This window comes from Gasterosteus aculeatus, chromosome 17 (assembly GCF_964276395.1).
Source record: "Gasterosteus aculeatus chromosome 17, fGasAcu3.hap1.1, whole genome shotgun sequence".
NCBI lineage: Eukaryota > Metazoa > Chordata > Actinopteri > Perciformes > Gasterosteidae > Gasterosteus > Gasterosteus aculeatus.
The window spans coordinates 11,738,901-11,755,886 of NC_135705.1; the positions used below are offsets into that span (position 1 = coordinate 11,738,901).

The 16,986-nt window shown below is 41.0% G+C and overlaps 2 protein-coding genes across 3 annotated transcripts; one reads left to right on the forward strand and one right to left on the reverse strand.

The window, feature by feature from the left end:
• The first annotated feature begins 6,497 nt into the window (after nucleotides 1–6,497).
• On the forward strand, nucleotides 6,498–9,387 carry LOC120835533 (acidic mammalian chitinase). Its single transcript, XM_040204555.2, has 11 exons — nucleotides 6,498–6,599; nucleotides 6,736–6,765; nucleotides 7,084–7,285; nucleotides 7,404–7,460; nucleotides 7,552–7,717; nucleotides 7,968–8,092; nucleotides 8,171–8,294; nucleotides 8,381–8,563; nucleotides 8,642–8,761; nucleotides 8,856–8,994; nucleotides 9,079–9,387. Exons 1-11 carry the CDS (start codon nucleotides 6,575–6,577, stop codon nucleotides 9,342–9,344), a joined length of 1,437 nt encoding a protein of 478 aa, XP_040060489.1. The 5' UTR covers nucleotides 6,498–6,574; the 3' UTR covers nucleotides 9,345–9,387.
• Nucleotides 9,388–10,805: 1,418 nt separating this feature from the next.
• slc6a14 (solute carrier family 6 member 14) lies at nucleotides 10,806–15,884 on the reverse strand. 2 transcript variants are annotated; one of them, XM_040204554.2, is made up of 15 exons: nucleotides 15,732–15,884; nucleotides 15,222–15,366; nucleotides 15,008–15,139; nucleotides 14,447–14,608; nucleotides 14,102–14,216; nucleotides 13,880–14,012; nucleotides 13,344–13,484; nucleotides 13,115–13,250; nucleotides 12,935–13,027; nucleotides 12,715–12,840; nucleotides 12,509–12,627; nucleotides 12,282–12,381; nucleotides 11,991–12,100; nucleotides 11,670–11,837; nucleotides 10,806–11,521 (listed from the first exon to the last, which is right to left on the reverse strand). In XM_040204554.2, exons 1-15 carry the CDS (start codon nucleotides 15,795–15,797, stop codon nucleotides 11,366–11,368), a joined length of 1,902 nt encoding a protein of 633 aa, XP_040060488.1. In that variant the 5' UTR covers nucleotides 15,798–15,884; the 3' UTR covers nucleotides 10,806–11,365. The 2 variants fall into 2 exon arrangements, with proteins under 2 accessions (XP_040060488.1, XP_040060486.1); XM_040204552.2 differs by having other exon boundaries at nucleotides 14,102–14,231.
• Nucleotides 15,885–16,986: the final 1,102 nt, after the last annotated feature.

The following is a 16,986-nucleotide window of genomic DNA, read 5'->3' on the forward strand; positions in this document are numbered from 1 at the left end:
GAATCTCTCCCTCTCTCTCTCTCTCTCTCTCTCTCTCTCTCTCTCTCTCTCTCCAGCTAAAATGGAGATGAGGTGTGTTCTGCAGCAGGATTTCTGTCGCTCACATCTCTCCTCCTCTCAGTTGCCTATACTCTTTCTGTTTCACAAGCAGAGAGGCAAAGAAATTGACTCTCTTATTATTTACACTGTGTTATTTTTCTGGATATTTTTTTCCCCTGCTGGCATTTTATTTTCCGCGCCATAGTCTGTGAATCAACGACCTGCTTACAATGCCAGGTCATGGATTGCAAAAGGGAAAGGAGCAAGAGAGACAAAGTTTAAAGGATGAAAGTTGTTATTTCTGTGTCCTTATAACAGTACCTTTAAATTGATGATTGTGTAAAACAGTTTTTACGGTGTGCCTTAACATCATGAATAGACTGCGATTTGATTTTTGTTAAGCTTCAATGTGGAAAAGTCTCCAAATTATTAAAACCTACAGTGCACATTGCATAGAGAGTGCTACATCTTTGACTTGTAGGTCTTCCTGAAATTTAGCATCGCAATGATTCTCTCAACAAAATGTTTTATATTGGGCGGTCCACGGGGTGGTCCTCACGCGTGGGCGGTTGCTTTGCCCCATCCCCCGAAGTTATCTTTTTTTACATAAAAGATACATTAACTAAACATTTATTTCATGTGTGCTTCTAAAATTATTAAACATTGAATCGGCCCAAAAGGTCAACAAAGCCGGAGTATTTATTGGGTCAAATGATGATGGTAGCAGCTGGGAAATTGCATGAAAACATGCATTTTTCCTTTTAGCACTGAGAGATTATTAAAAGATTTTTCAAAATGCAGTTTTTGGGCTTGTTTAGCTTAGTTTGAGACTTTCTTCTTGATGTGCAATACTACTACTATACTTACAACAGCTCTTGATAATTTTACACCCAGCGAATTACAGTTTTAAAGTGGTTCTATTGTGTTGTATACAATTCACCTTTAGCATTCATGATCAGTGGCCCTTTGCTAATGGGGGACCAACATGACAGACACACTCAGTAACCTGGTAATGTTTATCTTTTCTTTTCATTGTAGTTCACATTTACAGCGAGTGGTAGTGAGGATATGTGTGTATTTGAGTGGGTGTATAGTAACCAAGATTATTATTAGATATTATTATGTTGTATTAATGCATATTGTTTTGTATGTTTATACATGTCTGTGTGGAGAGCAGCTTGACTTGGTTCTCTAATGGCTTTCTCCTTCATTTGCTTGATTCGTTCTGGAGCCGACAAACAAACGAACACACACCCACATGCCCTGCTGACTGAAAGGCTGCATGGATAAGTGGTAGCTCGCTGAAAGGAAGGGAGAGAGAGGAGGTCGCCATAGCAACATTGGCTGGTTGTCGCTTTTATTAGAGAAAGAATATCAGCTCTGCCTTATCCTTCCATCTCACTCTCTCAATTCTCCTTTCTAGGTATCACCTCCTTTTTTTCCTCTGTATTCATTTTGTTTTGCGCGCATTGATGTCAAGTGCCTGGGACGTCTACAGGGGATTGTTAGCACTTTCATTTTGCAACACGTCTAAAGATAGAGTAACTTGTTGGACGCCGCACGGAGAAATAACTGAGAGTTGGGCTTATATTATAAGAATCCAACGGCAAATGTAAATATTTCATCAATGCAGAAATGTTGACAGAGAGAATGGAACATGGTTTTGAAACGATGTGAGGGTTTTTTCATCTTTCAATGAGTTAATCTCCTAAATAAGTAAATTGGCTCTTTGTTCGCCGTACAACAACAAAGGCAAGCATATCTGTCAGGAGTGTGACATATGTCAGAAAAAAGCTTGCACGCACAAACAGTTAGCACAATAGCACATAATGGCACATGCTATCCCTTTAAAGGTTGCATGTGGACGTATTTGAAAAGTTAAATTCAACTCAATTCATTGTATTTTGTATAGCCCAAAATCGATTTACAGTCTGTACACATACGGCATCCTCTGTCCCGAAACCCACACATCGGCACAGGAAAAACTCCCCAAAAAACGAAAAAACCCTTCCAAGAGGGAAAAAAGGGAAGAAACCTTAGGGAGAAGCCAGAGGAGGGATCCCTCTCCTGGGATGGACAGACTATATAGATAGATTTGGTATCATAGCAGCCTGTACAGGGAAGAAAAAAGAGTAAAAAGATACCCATTATTTACAATATAATAAGATAGAAATATTAAATTACATTAAATTAAATAAACTAAAACTGAAACAAAAGAATAACCTTCCAAAAGAGACAATAATTATAATTTGTAAAAGGAGAAGAGGAAGAGGAAGAGCAGCAACATCACAGCAGTACAGGGTTATTATTGTCATTATTTAGCCTGGGATGATTTATTGTAAAGTGTTATTGCACTGGGCAGGAATGATCTCCTGTACAGCGGAACTGAAGGAGTCTGTTGGAGAACGTGCTCCGCTGTCCCTGTAGCAGGTGGTAAAGGGGGTGGTCAGGATTATCCAATATGGATAACAGTGTCTTCAGTGACCTCCCCTCCAACACCTTTTCCAAGCTGTCCTGTTTGCAGCCAATGATGGAGCCGGCCTTCTTAACAAGTTTGTTAAGTCTGTTGGTGTCACCGGCTCCAATGCTGCTCCCCCAGCAGACCACGGCGAAGTACAAAGCACTGGCCACAACAGACTGATAGAACATCTCCAACATCTTGCTGCATACATGGAAGGATCGAAGCTTCCTCAGGAAAAAGAGTCAACTCATCCCCTTCCTGTAGATGGCGTTGATGTTGGTCTTCCAGTTCAGTCTGTTGTCGATGGCGACACCCAGGTCCTCGACCAAGTCGACCACCATCTCTACAATGGATGCCATGTACAGAATGAACAATGTATAATACATTCAATTCCTATAACAGAAATGATTCAAGTAATTGTGAGTAGTAAGCCAGGCGCACAGCAGGCCACTGCAGGGACAACCACCATCAGATAGAGCCACTATCACATAGAACCACCATCACATAGAACCACCATCAGATAGAACCACCGGCCTGTGGGGAGGGAGAGCACAAAGACTTTAGGAGAGGGTAATGTTGGTTTATGATTACAGTAATATGATTAATATTTAATATAATAATGATGATGATGGCAGCAGCAGGTGTCAGCAAAAGCAAAAGTAATATGCTGTATCCATGACACAGCTGCCCTTCCTGTCACAGCAGGCTATATGAATTTTGTTCATATGTGGAGTGAACCAGCTGGACCGAAGAACACTCAAAGACTTATGTACAACCCTCCCACATCACAAAAACAAAACATGCATTTGAATCTGTGTGTGTGTGTGTGTGTGTGTGTGTGTGTGTGTGTGTGTGTGTTTGTGTGTGCATGTGTGCATGTGTGTGTGCGCGTGTGTGAGTGTGGGGCCATGCACAGACACATGTCAGATGATGGAAAATTTGCTGCCATGGTGACAAGCCCAGCAAAATGTAATAGCAAAGGGCTGTTGAGAAGCATGCCCATTGCGGGAATTTGACATTCTTCAAGACCAAAAGACAATTGTTATCCATTAAATAGGCACTATATTGCCTGTGTGCTAGATCACGGGGTGAAGAATAATCACAAATTTATAGCAACTAATAATGCAATCAAACCTGCTCCCCTGCTGGGATAGATCTGCACATCAAAGACTAGAAATGTTATGAATAAAGAGCTCCACCGTGATTCAGCAATATGTTGTTGTTGTGGTTGTTGTATACACGCAAGCAGATGGGTGCAGTTTAATTCAATTAAATTCATTTTATTTTGTATAGCCCAAAATCGCAAATTACAAATTTGCCTCAGAGGGCTTTACAGTCTGTACACAAATGAACAACCCTTCCACGGGAAAAAAAGGGAAGAAACCTTAGGGAGAACGTCAAAGGAGGGATCCCTCTCCCGGGATGGACAGACTACAATGGATGTCATGTGTACAGAATGAACAATGTAAAATATGTACAATACATTCAATTCCTATAACAGACATGATTAAAATAATTGAAAATAGTAAGCCAGGTGTCGCAGGACCACTGCAGGGACAACCACCATCCACAGAAGCCTGTGGGGAGGGAAAGCACAAAGACTTTAGGAAAGACAGTAATAGTAATATGATTAATATTTAAAATAATAATAATGATGATGATGGCAGCAGCAGGTGTCAGCAGCGCCACGGCAGGTGTCAGGACCAGGGTCCATAAGGAACTACGATCTACGGAGACCTGCTCGGCGAGAAAGCACAAAAAAAACTCCCGGAAAGAAGCTGAATTAGTCATGTGCATTAATAAAACATGGATTATTGTAGAAAGAGAGAGTGAGAGAGGAGCTTGGTGTGTCCTAAGTTTAGGGGCTTGTGTTTCAATTAACTAGGAAGGTGTGCCTGTGTGTGTTTAATGCGTAGGAGAAGGGAACAGGTTTGTGTTTATCAGCCAACTGATTTTGGTTTTGGTTTTAAAAAATTGTGTTATATAAAATGGACCACAACGACTCGTCACAGCTTATTGACTCTCTCTGGTGGTGTTTTTTGGTATTGTAACCCAACACCATGGTCATTTTGTAAAAAAAGAGGGCACATACTAATCACTCATCATTTTACTACCTCATTCTAGATTAGGCTCACCCTTCAACTTCATTAAAATCACTTCTGCTGACATAACAAGGAAAACCATAAGTGCCCACATAGAACTGTAAGCCTAACATATATGTGCATGCAGTATACTGAATGTCACATACAATAGGTTGGTATTTTTTCACACTGTTTAACCTCCTACACCCATCTAGCACTGAGGTTCTTTTGCTGGGGATAATATTTTGCGGCTGACACTCAAATTATACTTTGCGGCAGAAACCAATTGAAATCAAATGGATTGCCAATGAAATAAAAACCAATATCCAAGGTCTCCAGAGAAGATGCATGACTTTTGTGATCCTGTGACTTTTTAGTGCTTCCAGCGCAGCATTTATCCAGTGAAATCATCCAGTAGCTTTTTCTCAAGCACCACAATTAAGTTGATTTTTTTTTATAGGGAAATTACATGCCATATAGCCTAGAAAATGTCAGGATCTCAATGACCCCTAACTTTACATATATTTTTAGTGCAACCATCAATTCAAATAACAACATACCTCCAAGATGAAATGACAGCTTACTTTGTGTTTAGTGCTTATTAGGAAAAATTAGAACACCAAAAACTCAAAACTAAGATGGTGAAAATAAACATTTCGTTTTTAACTATGGCACACCAAATACTGCACCTGGTACCTTGGTTATCACAAGTGTAAATGTGGTTGGAAGATTGCTAGTTTACATCCAAGATTAGAAAATCTGGTGAATGAGTAGCGCTATCCCTATTCAAACTAAAAGGAGGTGGTGGTCAATAGAAGTACAGTCAACCTTCAATATCAATTTTTGTATTGATCAGCTGCCAGGTGTGAGGTAACCATGAATGTGAAGCAGATTGCTGCTGAACCTTGCCAACATTGCATTGATTACGTTTAAGTACAAGTTTTAGTAATGTTATTTGTTTGCTATCAAAGTGCTATCAAATTTTTAAAACAAACATTCCACATTTACCAGTAAAAATTGCAATAAAAAACATAGTAGAACTGCTTTGCTGTGTCAACTATCAACTGTCCTTATGTCATTATTTTGTCAGTTTGGGGATTTATGATTGTCCCGGTGTGCCTTCAGCACCTCACTGTTCTACCTTGGCTTTAAACCTCTACCAATTATTACCTCATAAACCTGCAGATGGACATTGACAAATCAGAGGAGCATATATTACTTAATGTAGACGATCCGTTGCAGACCGATTCTGTCCTTATTAATAAAAGTTTATAAAATGATTTTTCCGTTCTCATATTCATATCAAACCTTTCAGAAATCTGGTTAGTTTCATCAAAAGGATTTCATGCTACTATTTAGTAATAAACTGCTAGTTTTTTAGATTAAAATTAGGCATTTAAATGTCATGTTCAACCCTTTTGAGGCAAATGTGTACCTTTTAAAGAATTAATGCATTACAATCACCAAACTGCTGATCCACAAGGACGGGAAAGGACAAAGAGCCTGACAAACAGCACAGTTTATTTAAGGTGCTGAACTAGAAGTGTTACCTTCTATTACATTATGTCTGAAGGTGATAAGGCATGTAGCACAGTACTTAAGGTACAAACAATTTATGTAAACGGAAAATAGTGAAACTACTTATGCTGTCTAAAAAGTATTTGGGTTACCTAAGATTATAAATAGTGACAAACCATTGATGTATTCACAATACCAAAAAACTTAAAAAAAATAGTTTAAGATGCTGTTTAGTATCATGCAACTTTTGTCCAACAACGGTAATCTTGAAAATGTCTAATTTAATCACATCATTTCATTATCAAAAGCCATTTGAAGGTTATCAGTGCTTTCCACTCCGGCTGTGGTTAAACAAACAAATGAATGAGATTAGCTCTAGGTTAATCAAATAAATGTTACAGATAATGCAGATGTGAGAAGGAACTTAGGAGTATAAAAGAGTCCACAGGTTCTCGGTCCGTTGTACAGAAGCAACATGGGCAAACTACTCATATGCGTCGGTAAGCTTCTTGCTCATAGAAACTTTCAAACCTTTGCAAATTTTAACTTAGGTTCATCTTGTTTATAATGGAGAATGCTTCTCATCAATGCTGAACCTGCCTCCTCCTCACTGAATTCTGTCTCCTCTATGTGCAGGACTGGCTCTCCTGCTGCATGTGCAGCTGGGTAATTATGAGCTTTTTATTCATTATGTTTGGTGTCATACAGTTTGTGTAGACCTATTTACATTTGTGACACAATATAAGAACAATTATTCCATATGTGAGGGGTCGTCGTGGCACAGGGGTAGAGAGGGTGCACCGGGATCCGCAAGGATGGTGGTTCGAGCCCCGGCTGCCCCATGTCGAAGTGTCCCTGAGCAAGACACCTAACCCCTAATTGTTCCCCGGGCAAAAATGTAAAAAAGCCATGGGTTAAAAATGCAATGTAAGTCGCTTTGGATAAAAATGTCAGCTAAATGACCTGTAATGTAATATGTTTCAGGATCATCCTACATCCTCTCCTGTTATTTCACCAACTGGGGACAGTACCGTCCCGGAGCAGGCAAGTATTTCCCCACCGACGTTGACCCGTGTCTCTGTGACCACCTCGTCTATGCCTTTGCTGGAATGGATGGCAACATGATCAAGACCTACGAGTGGGACGATGAAAAACTCTACGGAGAGTTCCATGCCCTGAAGAACCAGTGAGTACACATGTAGTGTCATTGTAGTGTGACTCCAGCACACATGAAAACACACATCAATGCATACTGTATGCACCTGAGTGGGAGAGGTTAAAGTGGAAGGTGTTGCTGCTTGCAGGAACAGCAACCTGAAGACTCTGCTGGCCATCGGAGGATGGAACTTTGGTACTCAGAAGTAAGTCGAGGACACATGAGGATCAATGCTCTACACATAAGAAACGTGTTGCACTCTCTTAGCAGCTCTCTTACTGTCTTCCTTTCTCCAGGTTCACAGCTATGGTTTCCTCTGCCGCCAACCGCCAGACCTTCATCAACAGCGTGATCAACTTCCTGCGTCAGTACCAGTTCGATGGTCTGGATATCGACTGGGAGTACCCTGGCTCTCGCGGCTCTCCAGCTCAGGACAAGCAGCGCTACACCGTCTTGGTCCAGGTCGGTCCTATTGCTATTGAATTTCAAGCTACAACAAGTCAGGTTGTAGGTGGTAAGCCAGCCTTAGTGTGATTAAACACTGTGGTTTAACTTTGTGGTTTGGCCACCAAATCTTCCCATGAGATATCAACACTTTCAATTAAGCTATATGTTGAAAGTAATAAAATGCAATCAAATATAAACAAATTTTACAAAACCTTTCACAAAAAATGTAATGGTAAAGCAACTCCTCTCTCCTCCCCATCTGTAGGAAATAATGAGTGCATTTGAGGCTGAGGGCAAGAAGACCAGCCGTCCCCGTCTGATGCTGACTGCGGCAGTCTCTGCTGGAAAGGCAACCATCGACTCTGGATACCAGATTGCCCAGATTGGATCGTAAGTACATGAGCACACTTATTGTTCTATAGAGGCCATGACTAAACATTCAAATTCTCATCATGTCTTGTTCCCCAGTGTGCTTGACTACTTCCACGTCATGACCTACGACTTCCACGGTTCTTGGGAGCACAATGTCGGAGAGAACAGCCCTCTGTACAAGGGTCCCTCTGACCAGGGCTCCATGATCTACTTCAATGTGGTGAGTGAGGGCTCCTGCTCTGAATCTGAATAAGAATCAAACAAAGTAACGGATTATCACAATGACATGAACCTTCTCATGTGTAGAATTATGCTATGAACTACTGGAAGAGCAATGGTGCCCCAGCTGAGAAACTGCTCGTTGGTTTCCCCACCTACGGCCACACCTTCCGCCTGGCTTCCTCTGACACCTCTGTGGGAGCTCCTGCTAGTGGACCCGGAGCTGCTGGACCTTTCACCCGTCAGTCGGGCTTCTGGGCCTACTATGAGGTTTGTCCTTCTCTTTATGAATCTTTGTGTGCAATGGATACATTATTAAACAGTATAACATATCACCCCCTCCATCAGATCTGCACTTTCCTGAAGCAAGGAGCAACTCAGGCTTGGGATGCCCCACAGATGGTGCCATATGCCTTCAAACAGGGAACCTGGGTTGGATACGACAATATTAAGAGCTTCCAGAATAAAGTATGAAGTTTTATACATTACTTGAATTATTTCCCAAAACATCTGTGTGTCAAGGTTATTTAAGTCTGGATTCCACCTGTCTTTCGCTCTACAGATTCAGTGGTTGAAGCAGAGTGGTTTCGGTGGAGCTATGGTGTGGAGTTTGGATCTGGACGACTTCAGCGGCACTTTCTGTGGCCAGGGAAGATACCCCCTGATCAACACCATCAAGAGTGGACTGGGAACTGGAGCTTGTATGCATAAAACACCATAATCACTGGTAATGAACAGATATAATACTGTTTCTATCTTTAAAATGATTTCATCTCTCTCTCCAGCCTGCAGTTCTCGCACTGTCCCCCTGCCTCCAATTGCACCAACACAGGCTGTTGTTCCCCAGCCTGCTGGCGGCGGTGGAGGCGGCAGTAGCAGCGGTGGCAGCAGCACAGGATCCGGCTTCTGCGCTGGCAAAGCTAACGGGCTCTACCCCGATCCAACCAACAAGAACAGCTTCTATGATTGTAGCCAGGGAAGTACCTATTCCCAGCACTGTGCTGTCGGCCTGGTGTTCGATACCAGCTGCAAGTGCTGCAACTGGGCTTAAACAATTCATGTTTCTACGCAAATAAATATCACATTTAAAGCACTTTCTGAGAACTGTGATGGATTATCTTGTACGTTTTTTGACAGTAAAATCATAAAACCTGAAAACCTTTAAAGTAGAATAAAGTTAGTCGCTGCAGAGCTGCTTTGATCCTCAAACAAAAAGCGTTCATTCATCTAATTCACCCTTTTTGTGACCCTCCGGTCACACCGACCCGCGATAATGACGGATACACACATTCAAACTAGAGATGAGACAGATAAGTCATTCTGTGTCAGATTGATCTGCTCGCTCACAATAGCGCAAAAGCGAGCGGTAAGGCCTCGCAGCGACCGTGAATGTTTTCTGTAGTGATTTAGCATGCTAAGAAACACGCATTTACAAACCGTATTGATTTGTGCGGGAAAATAGATGCAACCCTACAAATGTTACCCTATAAATATTTTATCATACAAAGGGGTTGATGAATTGCATGTTCAAAGATTGTTCAATGGTGCATTAACATTGGATGCAATTACACCTGTATATAATCAAATATGCTATTTGGATTTTTGCTGTATTAAGACGGCTTTTATATTCTCCTATCAAACAAATCACTATCAGATCATTTTAGCTTTCTGTTTACATGAATGCAAACAACCATTAGCAGTCACATTATTAGATACTCTCTCTACAACAAAAAAATCAGCAGTTTATCCAGTTTTCAGCTTTTTTTTCAGTATGCTCCTTCTGCATGAGTGAACAATAGTGATCGGACAGTGGTTGATGCAATGAACTAAAGTGGTGGATTAAATATCAATCTTCACATAGTGACTAGTCACATAGTGACCTCAGAGAGCCTTCACATCTTCCGCCGCAAACTAAAGACACACCTCTTCAGACTATACCTTGACTAAAAACATTAAACAAATTGTAGCACTTAAAATTGTACTTGTAATGGCTCTTATCTAAAGCAAGTTATAGATGGGCCTATTTGATGAAATTGCACTTTCTTGTTTCTTGTTGAAATGCACTTATTGTAAGTCGCTTTGGCTAAATGACATGTAACGTGTCAGTAGATTGCAATACAACAATATATTGCAGACTCCAAAATGATGTGACAATTGAATCAACACAGGTAAAAAAATTAAAACTTGCATCGTTTGTGGACTGCGTTGCTGTCATTTTTTGCTAGGTGTACGTAATAAATTAGCAAATGAGTTTTACACTCATTTGCATATGTTTTGGGTTCAAATAAAATCTTTGACTTTGGTGCAATGCAACTTGCTGTCTTACGCGGTCTTACACACAGACATGCTGTTTACTTCAAGGCAGAATTAAGGCAGTTCTGGAAAGTGAAGGCAATGTGTGAGTACCTTCAACTGGCGTTCTTTCGTATAGCTAGCAGGGCGAGACTCCTCTGGTTGCAGAGCTTTAACACATTTAGAAATATCTGATCGATATGCCATTTACAGTCAGAGATGGACACAATTGTTTATTGTTTAATATATTGTTGAGGGAGCAAACCAAACGTAAGTAACTGACAAGAAACTGAGTGAAACTAGTCACTAGTTACAGAACATTAAGCATTTGTTATGAATTGAAATGGAATGAATACAAGTGAATGGATCAGTGACAAAATAAAAACAATAGGCTGATTCTATAGCTGCGGAAAACGTTATTGTTGATACACTGAATGAGATGTGCTATTGATAACATTAATACAATTCTGCCTCTATATGTCACACTTTCTCCCTTGTTAGAAGTGGGAATCTTAAAATATTTAATTAAAAAATAATAATAGCACAATCTCTGTGGCTGTATCATTTCCTTAGATATGATTAGCTCTGAATGGCTCTGTCTCCTTTTTTGTAAACACCAGAGCACACACAAGCGTGTTTGCTCCGGCCTTCTTGCTCCAGCAGGAAAATGTGGATGGTCGCTCTCTGCCTCATAACTCAATTAATATAACTTCAATGTAATGTTCACATGTCACAGTGCTGCACGCAAGAGAAGAAAGCATAAACACGTACAAACACACATCACAGCCAGGAGCTCGAGATTATATTCACATTTACTTCTGGTTTGGTTGTATGGTTCATCCTCAGGCGGCAGCGTTCCTGTGAGTAGCGTTCTCCTCGGTGGATGTCCAGATAGGGATGCCACTCTTCAGCTGGAGAGCACAAGCACTTCAGACGCTGTGGAAAGTCAGCGATTAGCATAATGTCTTTAAAATTGTGGAATCAATCTCAAGCTGTGATAATTGCTACGCTTATGCAAAATATTTAAAAAGACAACATTAGATAACCACCTTGCATTGTCAGTTATCATAACACACATACGCACCTTCCAGGGGCTTCCCTCGGCTCTCATTAGTTTATACAGCGCTATGATGGGTACCCAGAGGAGCATAAATACAGCCATGCACCAGCCCAGAGCCAAACCCCAGTCAGGGAACGCGACTCCACCATAGGAAGGAGGCGTAAATGTCATCAGAGACCAGATCAGGATCACCTAGATAGAAAATCCAGATGATTTCATGAAATTCATTTAACTGTAATTCAGATCTTGAAATACAAGTTAGAGGATGTAATAATATTAAATTATTAAAAATATATTATATATGAGATCTTTCGTGCTGGGTGCATTGTGTCCTGACGTACTCACCACTATAACACAGGGAGTGATGAAGAACCAGCATGCTCTCCACCACAGCCAGAAAGTGAAACTCTTGTTTCCGATCATCATCTCAATGTCTTTGATAAAACGGTTCCCTCCTAGAATCCATCAGAAGAATACACAGGCCTAAATGTGCAAAGCTGTACTTGAATGCGCTCTGTCACCTTCATGTTCTTGTACCCTATGGTTGAATGCACTTACTGTACGTCGCTTTGGATAAAAGCGTCAGCTAAATGACATGTAATGTAATGTGCACATATCTCCAGTTATCATATTCACCATATATGTAACTGACACCAATGATCTCCAAGAGAGCCAAACATAGCAGCACCCAGCTGGCAGCAAACTGGTCGATGAGAGTCACCCAGTATATTCCTGCCTGTCTCGGAAACACACACAGACACACAGATACACACACGGACGGACACACATAGAGAAGTATCGTAAGTTAAGTGGGCCTATGTCGATAGCCGAATTTCCATTAAGTTTCACTAAAGTAGACTTACCCTTGTGACACATGGCAGTCCCAGTAGGTAGAGGATGGAGGATGTCGTAATAGTCAACAAAGCTCGTTTGGATTTGAATATTTTAGGGAAGGAATCGAGCAGGCAGGTGGTGATCACCTCTAATGATGGAGAGATTTCAGGATTGAGCATTCTATCGCAACAGCAATGGTCTTTGTGGTTGTGTGAATGACGACTGGATATCTCACCTATTCCTGCAAACTGGGAATCCAGACCAACAGTCAAAAGCATGAAGAAGAACAAAATGGACCACAGGGGGGAAATAGGAAGCTTAGACAGAGCATCTGGATATGCAATGAATGCCAGGCCAAATCCTTCTCAAAGACAAAGAAAAAAAGAACATCAATGGCTGCCTGGAGGTCTTCAAAAATGTATATTAATTGTACCCACATTGTGTGTCTGTCTGACCTTCCTTCACCACTTCTCCAACTGGCATTTTGTAAATGTGCGCCATGTGACCCAAGATTGAAAATATGGCAAAGCCTGCAAGGACACTAGTACCTAAAACATGAGATAGATAAATAGATAAACACCGAAAATATTTTGAAATGTCTTTAAATAATGCAGTTACAGTTGCTGTGCTCCTACCAGCATTAGTAAGGGATACAACAAATGCGTCCTTGAATACATTGTTGTGAAAGGTGTTATAAGAAGCAAGAGTCATGACTCCTCCCCAGCCAATCGAAAGAGAGTAGAAGGTCTGAGTTGCCGCATCTTTCCAGACCTTAAAACACATATTCATAGTTTTAATCAATAAACTTAGATTTCTATGCTTTGCTGGATATAGACATGGATAGTTGGGTCCCTGCTTCTCTACCTGTGCTTCTGTCAGTTTAGTTAAATTGGATTGAGAACCAACGTAGAACTCAATCCCATCTATGGCTCCCTCTAGCGTCACACCCCTGATCAGCAGGATCAGAATCACCACGTAAGGGAAAGTAGCGGTGAAATAAACAACCTGAAGAGACAAAAGATAAGAGTGTAGTGTAGAGAGAGTAAAAATGGCAAAAAAGTCAATAATTAATTTACATTTTCTTGCATAGTAAATTGTAAGATCCATCAGGACATAACATTGTAAACATATTCAGCTCAAAGCACTGCCTTGTCTTTACAGCCTCACAGAACTGCTAGCCGGGTGGTTGATAGTAGGTTGGTAGTAAGCTGATATCCCAAAATTTTGCACAGGTGCTTTTGCAGAGAAAACTCAGATAGCAGTTGGAACAATGTACTTCATGTAGACAGCTAAGCATGGATCAAGTCTTTTGACATGAGGGCCATTTGGCTGTTTGAGTTTCATTGGCCCTTAAGTTGAACTGAGGACAAGGACTTGCTAAGAGGTGGATGCTGTCTCACTTTGCCTGATGACTTGATGCCTCTGATCAGCGCTGCCGCAACAATCATGGAGCTTAGCAGCAGACACAGAGCCAAGTGCCAAACTACTGGTCCTGTTTCATCCAGACCACTGGACCTCTGTAGAGCCACAAGACTGAGAAGGAGAGACATCTGAGGGTACAGACACAGCAGTGTGACAAGTGTGTGTATTTGTGGTTGTTTGCACGAGTGTGTGATTCTTACTCCCAGTACTGCTCACTCGGGCTCTGCAGTGGAACTGTGATCATGTTTGATGAAGGGCAAGTGATGTTTTCCTGAGTCCAGTTGGCTACTAAAACACCAGTTGAATTGCAGTACACTATAAAAGGAGAAGCTGTGAGGAGTGAGTATTTCCAAGTATTCTATTTCCAGATTATTTCATTATTATGTTATTCTGCTCTGAACTGAAGTAGTGTAGTGAGCCATCTAATGCTGCTTTAAATCTATCATTTGTATCAGAAATTGTAATCTTGTCTAACACATCAGATTCCAACAAACAGCAAATTTGATCCATAAAATACTACAAAGAAATTGGAGATAAAAAGGCACCTATAGGAGTGTTGCTGCAGTTATTGTCAGCCCGGCTGAGGCAGCTGGACCACGGCAGAGGAGACTGGAAGGAGGCGAACATGTAGTACAGGCTATAAGCGATGATGACATTATAATAAATCGAGACTATCATCGTCACCATAACCATGGCAACGCCAACACCTGAGGAGGAAGAAAGAGACATTATAAACAGCAGTAACAAATCACATTCATACTCACTAATGTAACAAGTTATTTTCAAAATAACTTTTCTGTCTTTTCTGGTTAATCCTCCTAAGGCTACACTGACATAGGGCAGTTGTCTGTTTCAAAACTTCGACAAGATTAACAACAGCTTTTTCAGTTGTAATCTTTTACCTTGGGTTCGGCTGATTATGTGTTTGCCTTAAAGGGGTCAAAGCCTTAAAATCAAACAACCAAAAGCTCCTTTTGAAGTCAAGTCACATTTTTTGTTGCACAATGAATCATTAACCAAAAGCCTCACTGAATCCCTCATGTTTGACATATTTGTTCTTAGATGTACCTGACTGATCTTTCACAAAACTTGAAAGTTAGTCTTACCCTGCAGCATTGGCACGGCTCTCCATATATTAATTGGACCTTGGCTGCAAAACTGCCCAAAGGCACTTTCCAGGAAGAAAAGGGGAATTCCAGCCACCAACAACATCACAAAGTAGGGAATAAGAAAGGCACCTGCTCAAAGTGACGGATTGAAAAGAATATCAATAATAATGCTTTCCAACAGGATGTCAATCACCAACGCATAGATACCTACCGCCTCCATTCTTGTAGGCCAGATATGGAAATCTCCAGATATTTCCAAGTCCAACAGCATAGCCAATCGTAGAGAGAATATACTCCGTCTTGCTGGCCCAGTTCCCGCGATCAGTGTTCTCATCGCTACCATCCACATGTGGATCCTGCTCATTGAAGAATTATAGGGAAATAACGTGATAATCGTTGTAAATTGTCTCATATTTTGTGTTATCAAATCATTGGAGTAACATCTGCACTAAGAAAAATTCTGAAATGAATCCATACAAATATATATAATAACATTTTACTAAAATATACAGATATTGTAGGACTTTATTCCTCAGCCTTATTCTGAAACTAATTTCACTGTTAATCATCTTAACTTGATCTTGATTGTTTTGTTTCAGCATGAACACCTTTAGATCAGTCATAGAGTGGCATTGCCTGCATTATCACGCATTAAAAAATTGTATGAAGTTTTTGTTACTTATTGAGTGAAAAGTCTGGTCAAACAGGTTTGAAATCTTACCTGGTCGACGACAACAGGATTTCTGGAAATTAAATCCTTGAAACTGTCCCAGCTGTAATTCCGCATGTCCTCTCATCAGCTTGTTTTCTCTATTAGAAATTCAAATCACTCAGGTTGCTCAGGTTTAAAGCCCCAAGACCGACAATGGAGTCGTGTTTTCTATCCAATCCCCTGACCAGGACACTCCCCCCCACCACCGCTGAGCTACTTGAGAAATTAGCATTTTTACACTGTCATTATTGCTTAATGCACATTAGTAAATTAAGTTATCCTCTTGCTGTTATTATTGACCAATCTACACCGACTCAATCTGATATAGAGCTGGTCAGTGTTGCTCTCTGTATTATGTCAATGTTTCTGACTCTACTTTGACTCTGCTATTTCCTATAATACTCTCTCAATACTAGATTTTATAAAAATACAATGAAGGTGACTACTCACCTGAGAATGTGTTAAGAGTGCTAAAAACATTATTTTCTCTGTACTGATAAATAGACAAAACAGTTTACATTCTGCGTGTGTGTGTGGGGGGGCTGACTCAGACTCTGGCTCAGGAACCACATCTTAAAGACTACTCCCAAAGCCCCTTGTGACTGGATCTCATTTTGGTTGGTGACATCTACACATAATCACTGGGCTGTTAGCATAAACATATGTGTCTCATAATCATCAGCTGATGATGACCACAACCATGTCAGATCACATGCAAAAGTCCTGCTTCACCCATTGATCAACGGATCACACTTATGGTAATAGTCATGGACAGTCACACACAGCAAGTCCGCCCAGTGGCCTTTCTGTGTGGAGTCTGCATGTTCTCCCCGTGTCTGCGTGGGTTCTCTCCAGGTTCTCCGGCTTCCTCCCACAGTCCAAAGACATACTCTGGAGATTAGGTTAATTGGTGACTCTCTCATTGCCTGTAGGTGTGTGAATTTGAGTGTGAATGGTTGTATGTCTCTGTGTAGCCCTGCGATTGGCTGGCGACCAGTACAGGGTGTACCCTCCCTATTGCCCGAAGTTGGCTGGAATGGACTCCAGAGACCCTGTGTGCAGGATAAGCGGTTTGCAGATGGATGGATGGTTTGTCTTGACATGATGAGTGCTTTTCTTTTATTGGGTTATATTAGTTACAAACTATGAACCTATCACAGAAATGGCGTGAACAGGCAGAACAGTTGTTTGTTTACACATCCAACATATGCAGTACAACATTACCATTCATGTGAAGCTGTGTTTTCGACCTACATTTTGTGTG

Bases quoted from the DNA above. Each gene is read 5' to 3' on its own strand.
- LOC120835533 (XM_040204555.2), top strand. From the start codon at position 6,575: ATGGGCAAACTACTCATATGCGTCG. The intron at 7,286-7,403 runs GTGAGTACACAT...TGCTGCTTGCAG, and splicing joins TTCCATGCCCTGAAGAACCA to GAACAGCAACCTGAAGACTC. The intron at 8,564-8,641 runs GTTTGTCCTTCT...CCCCTCCATCAG, and splicing joins GCTTCTGGGCCTACTATGAG to ATCTGCACTTTCCTGAAGCA.
- slc6a14 (XM_040204552.2), bottom strand. From the start codon at position 15,797: ATGCGGAATTACAGCTGGGACAGTTTCAAGGATTTAATTTCCAGAAAT. The intron at 12,841-12,934 runs GTCAGACAGACA...GTCTTTGAGAAG, and splicing joins TGGAGAAGTGGTGAAGGAAG to GATTTGGCCTGGCATTCATT. The intron at 12,382-12,508 runs GTAAGTCTACTT...TTTCCGAGACAG, and splicing joins GACTGCCATGTGTCACAAGG to GCAGGAATATACTGGGTGAC.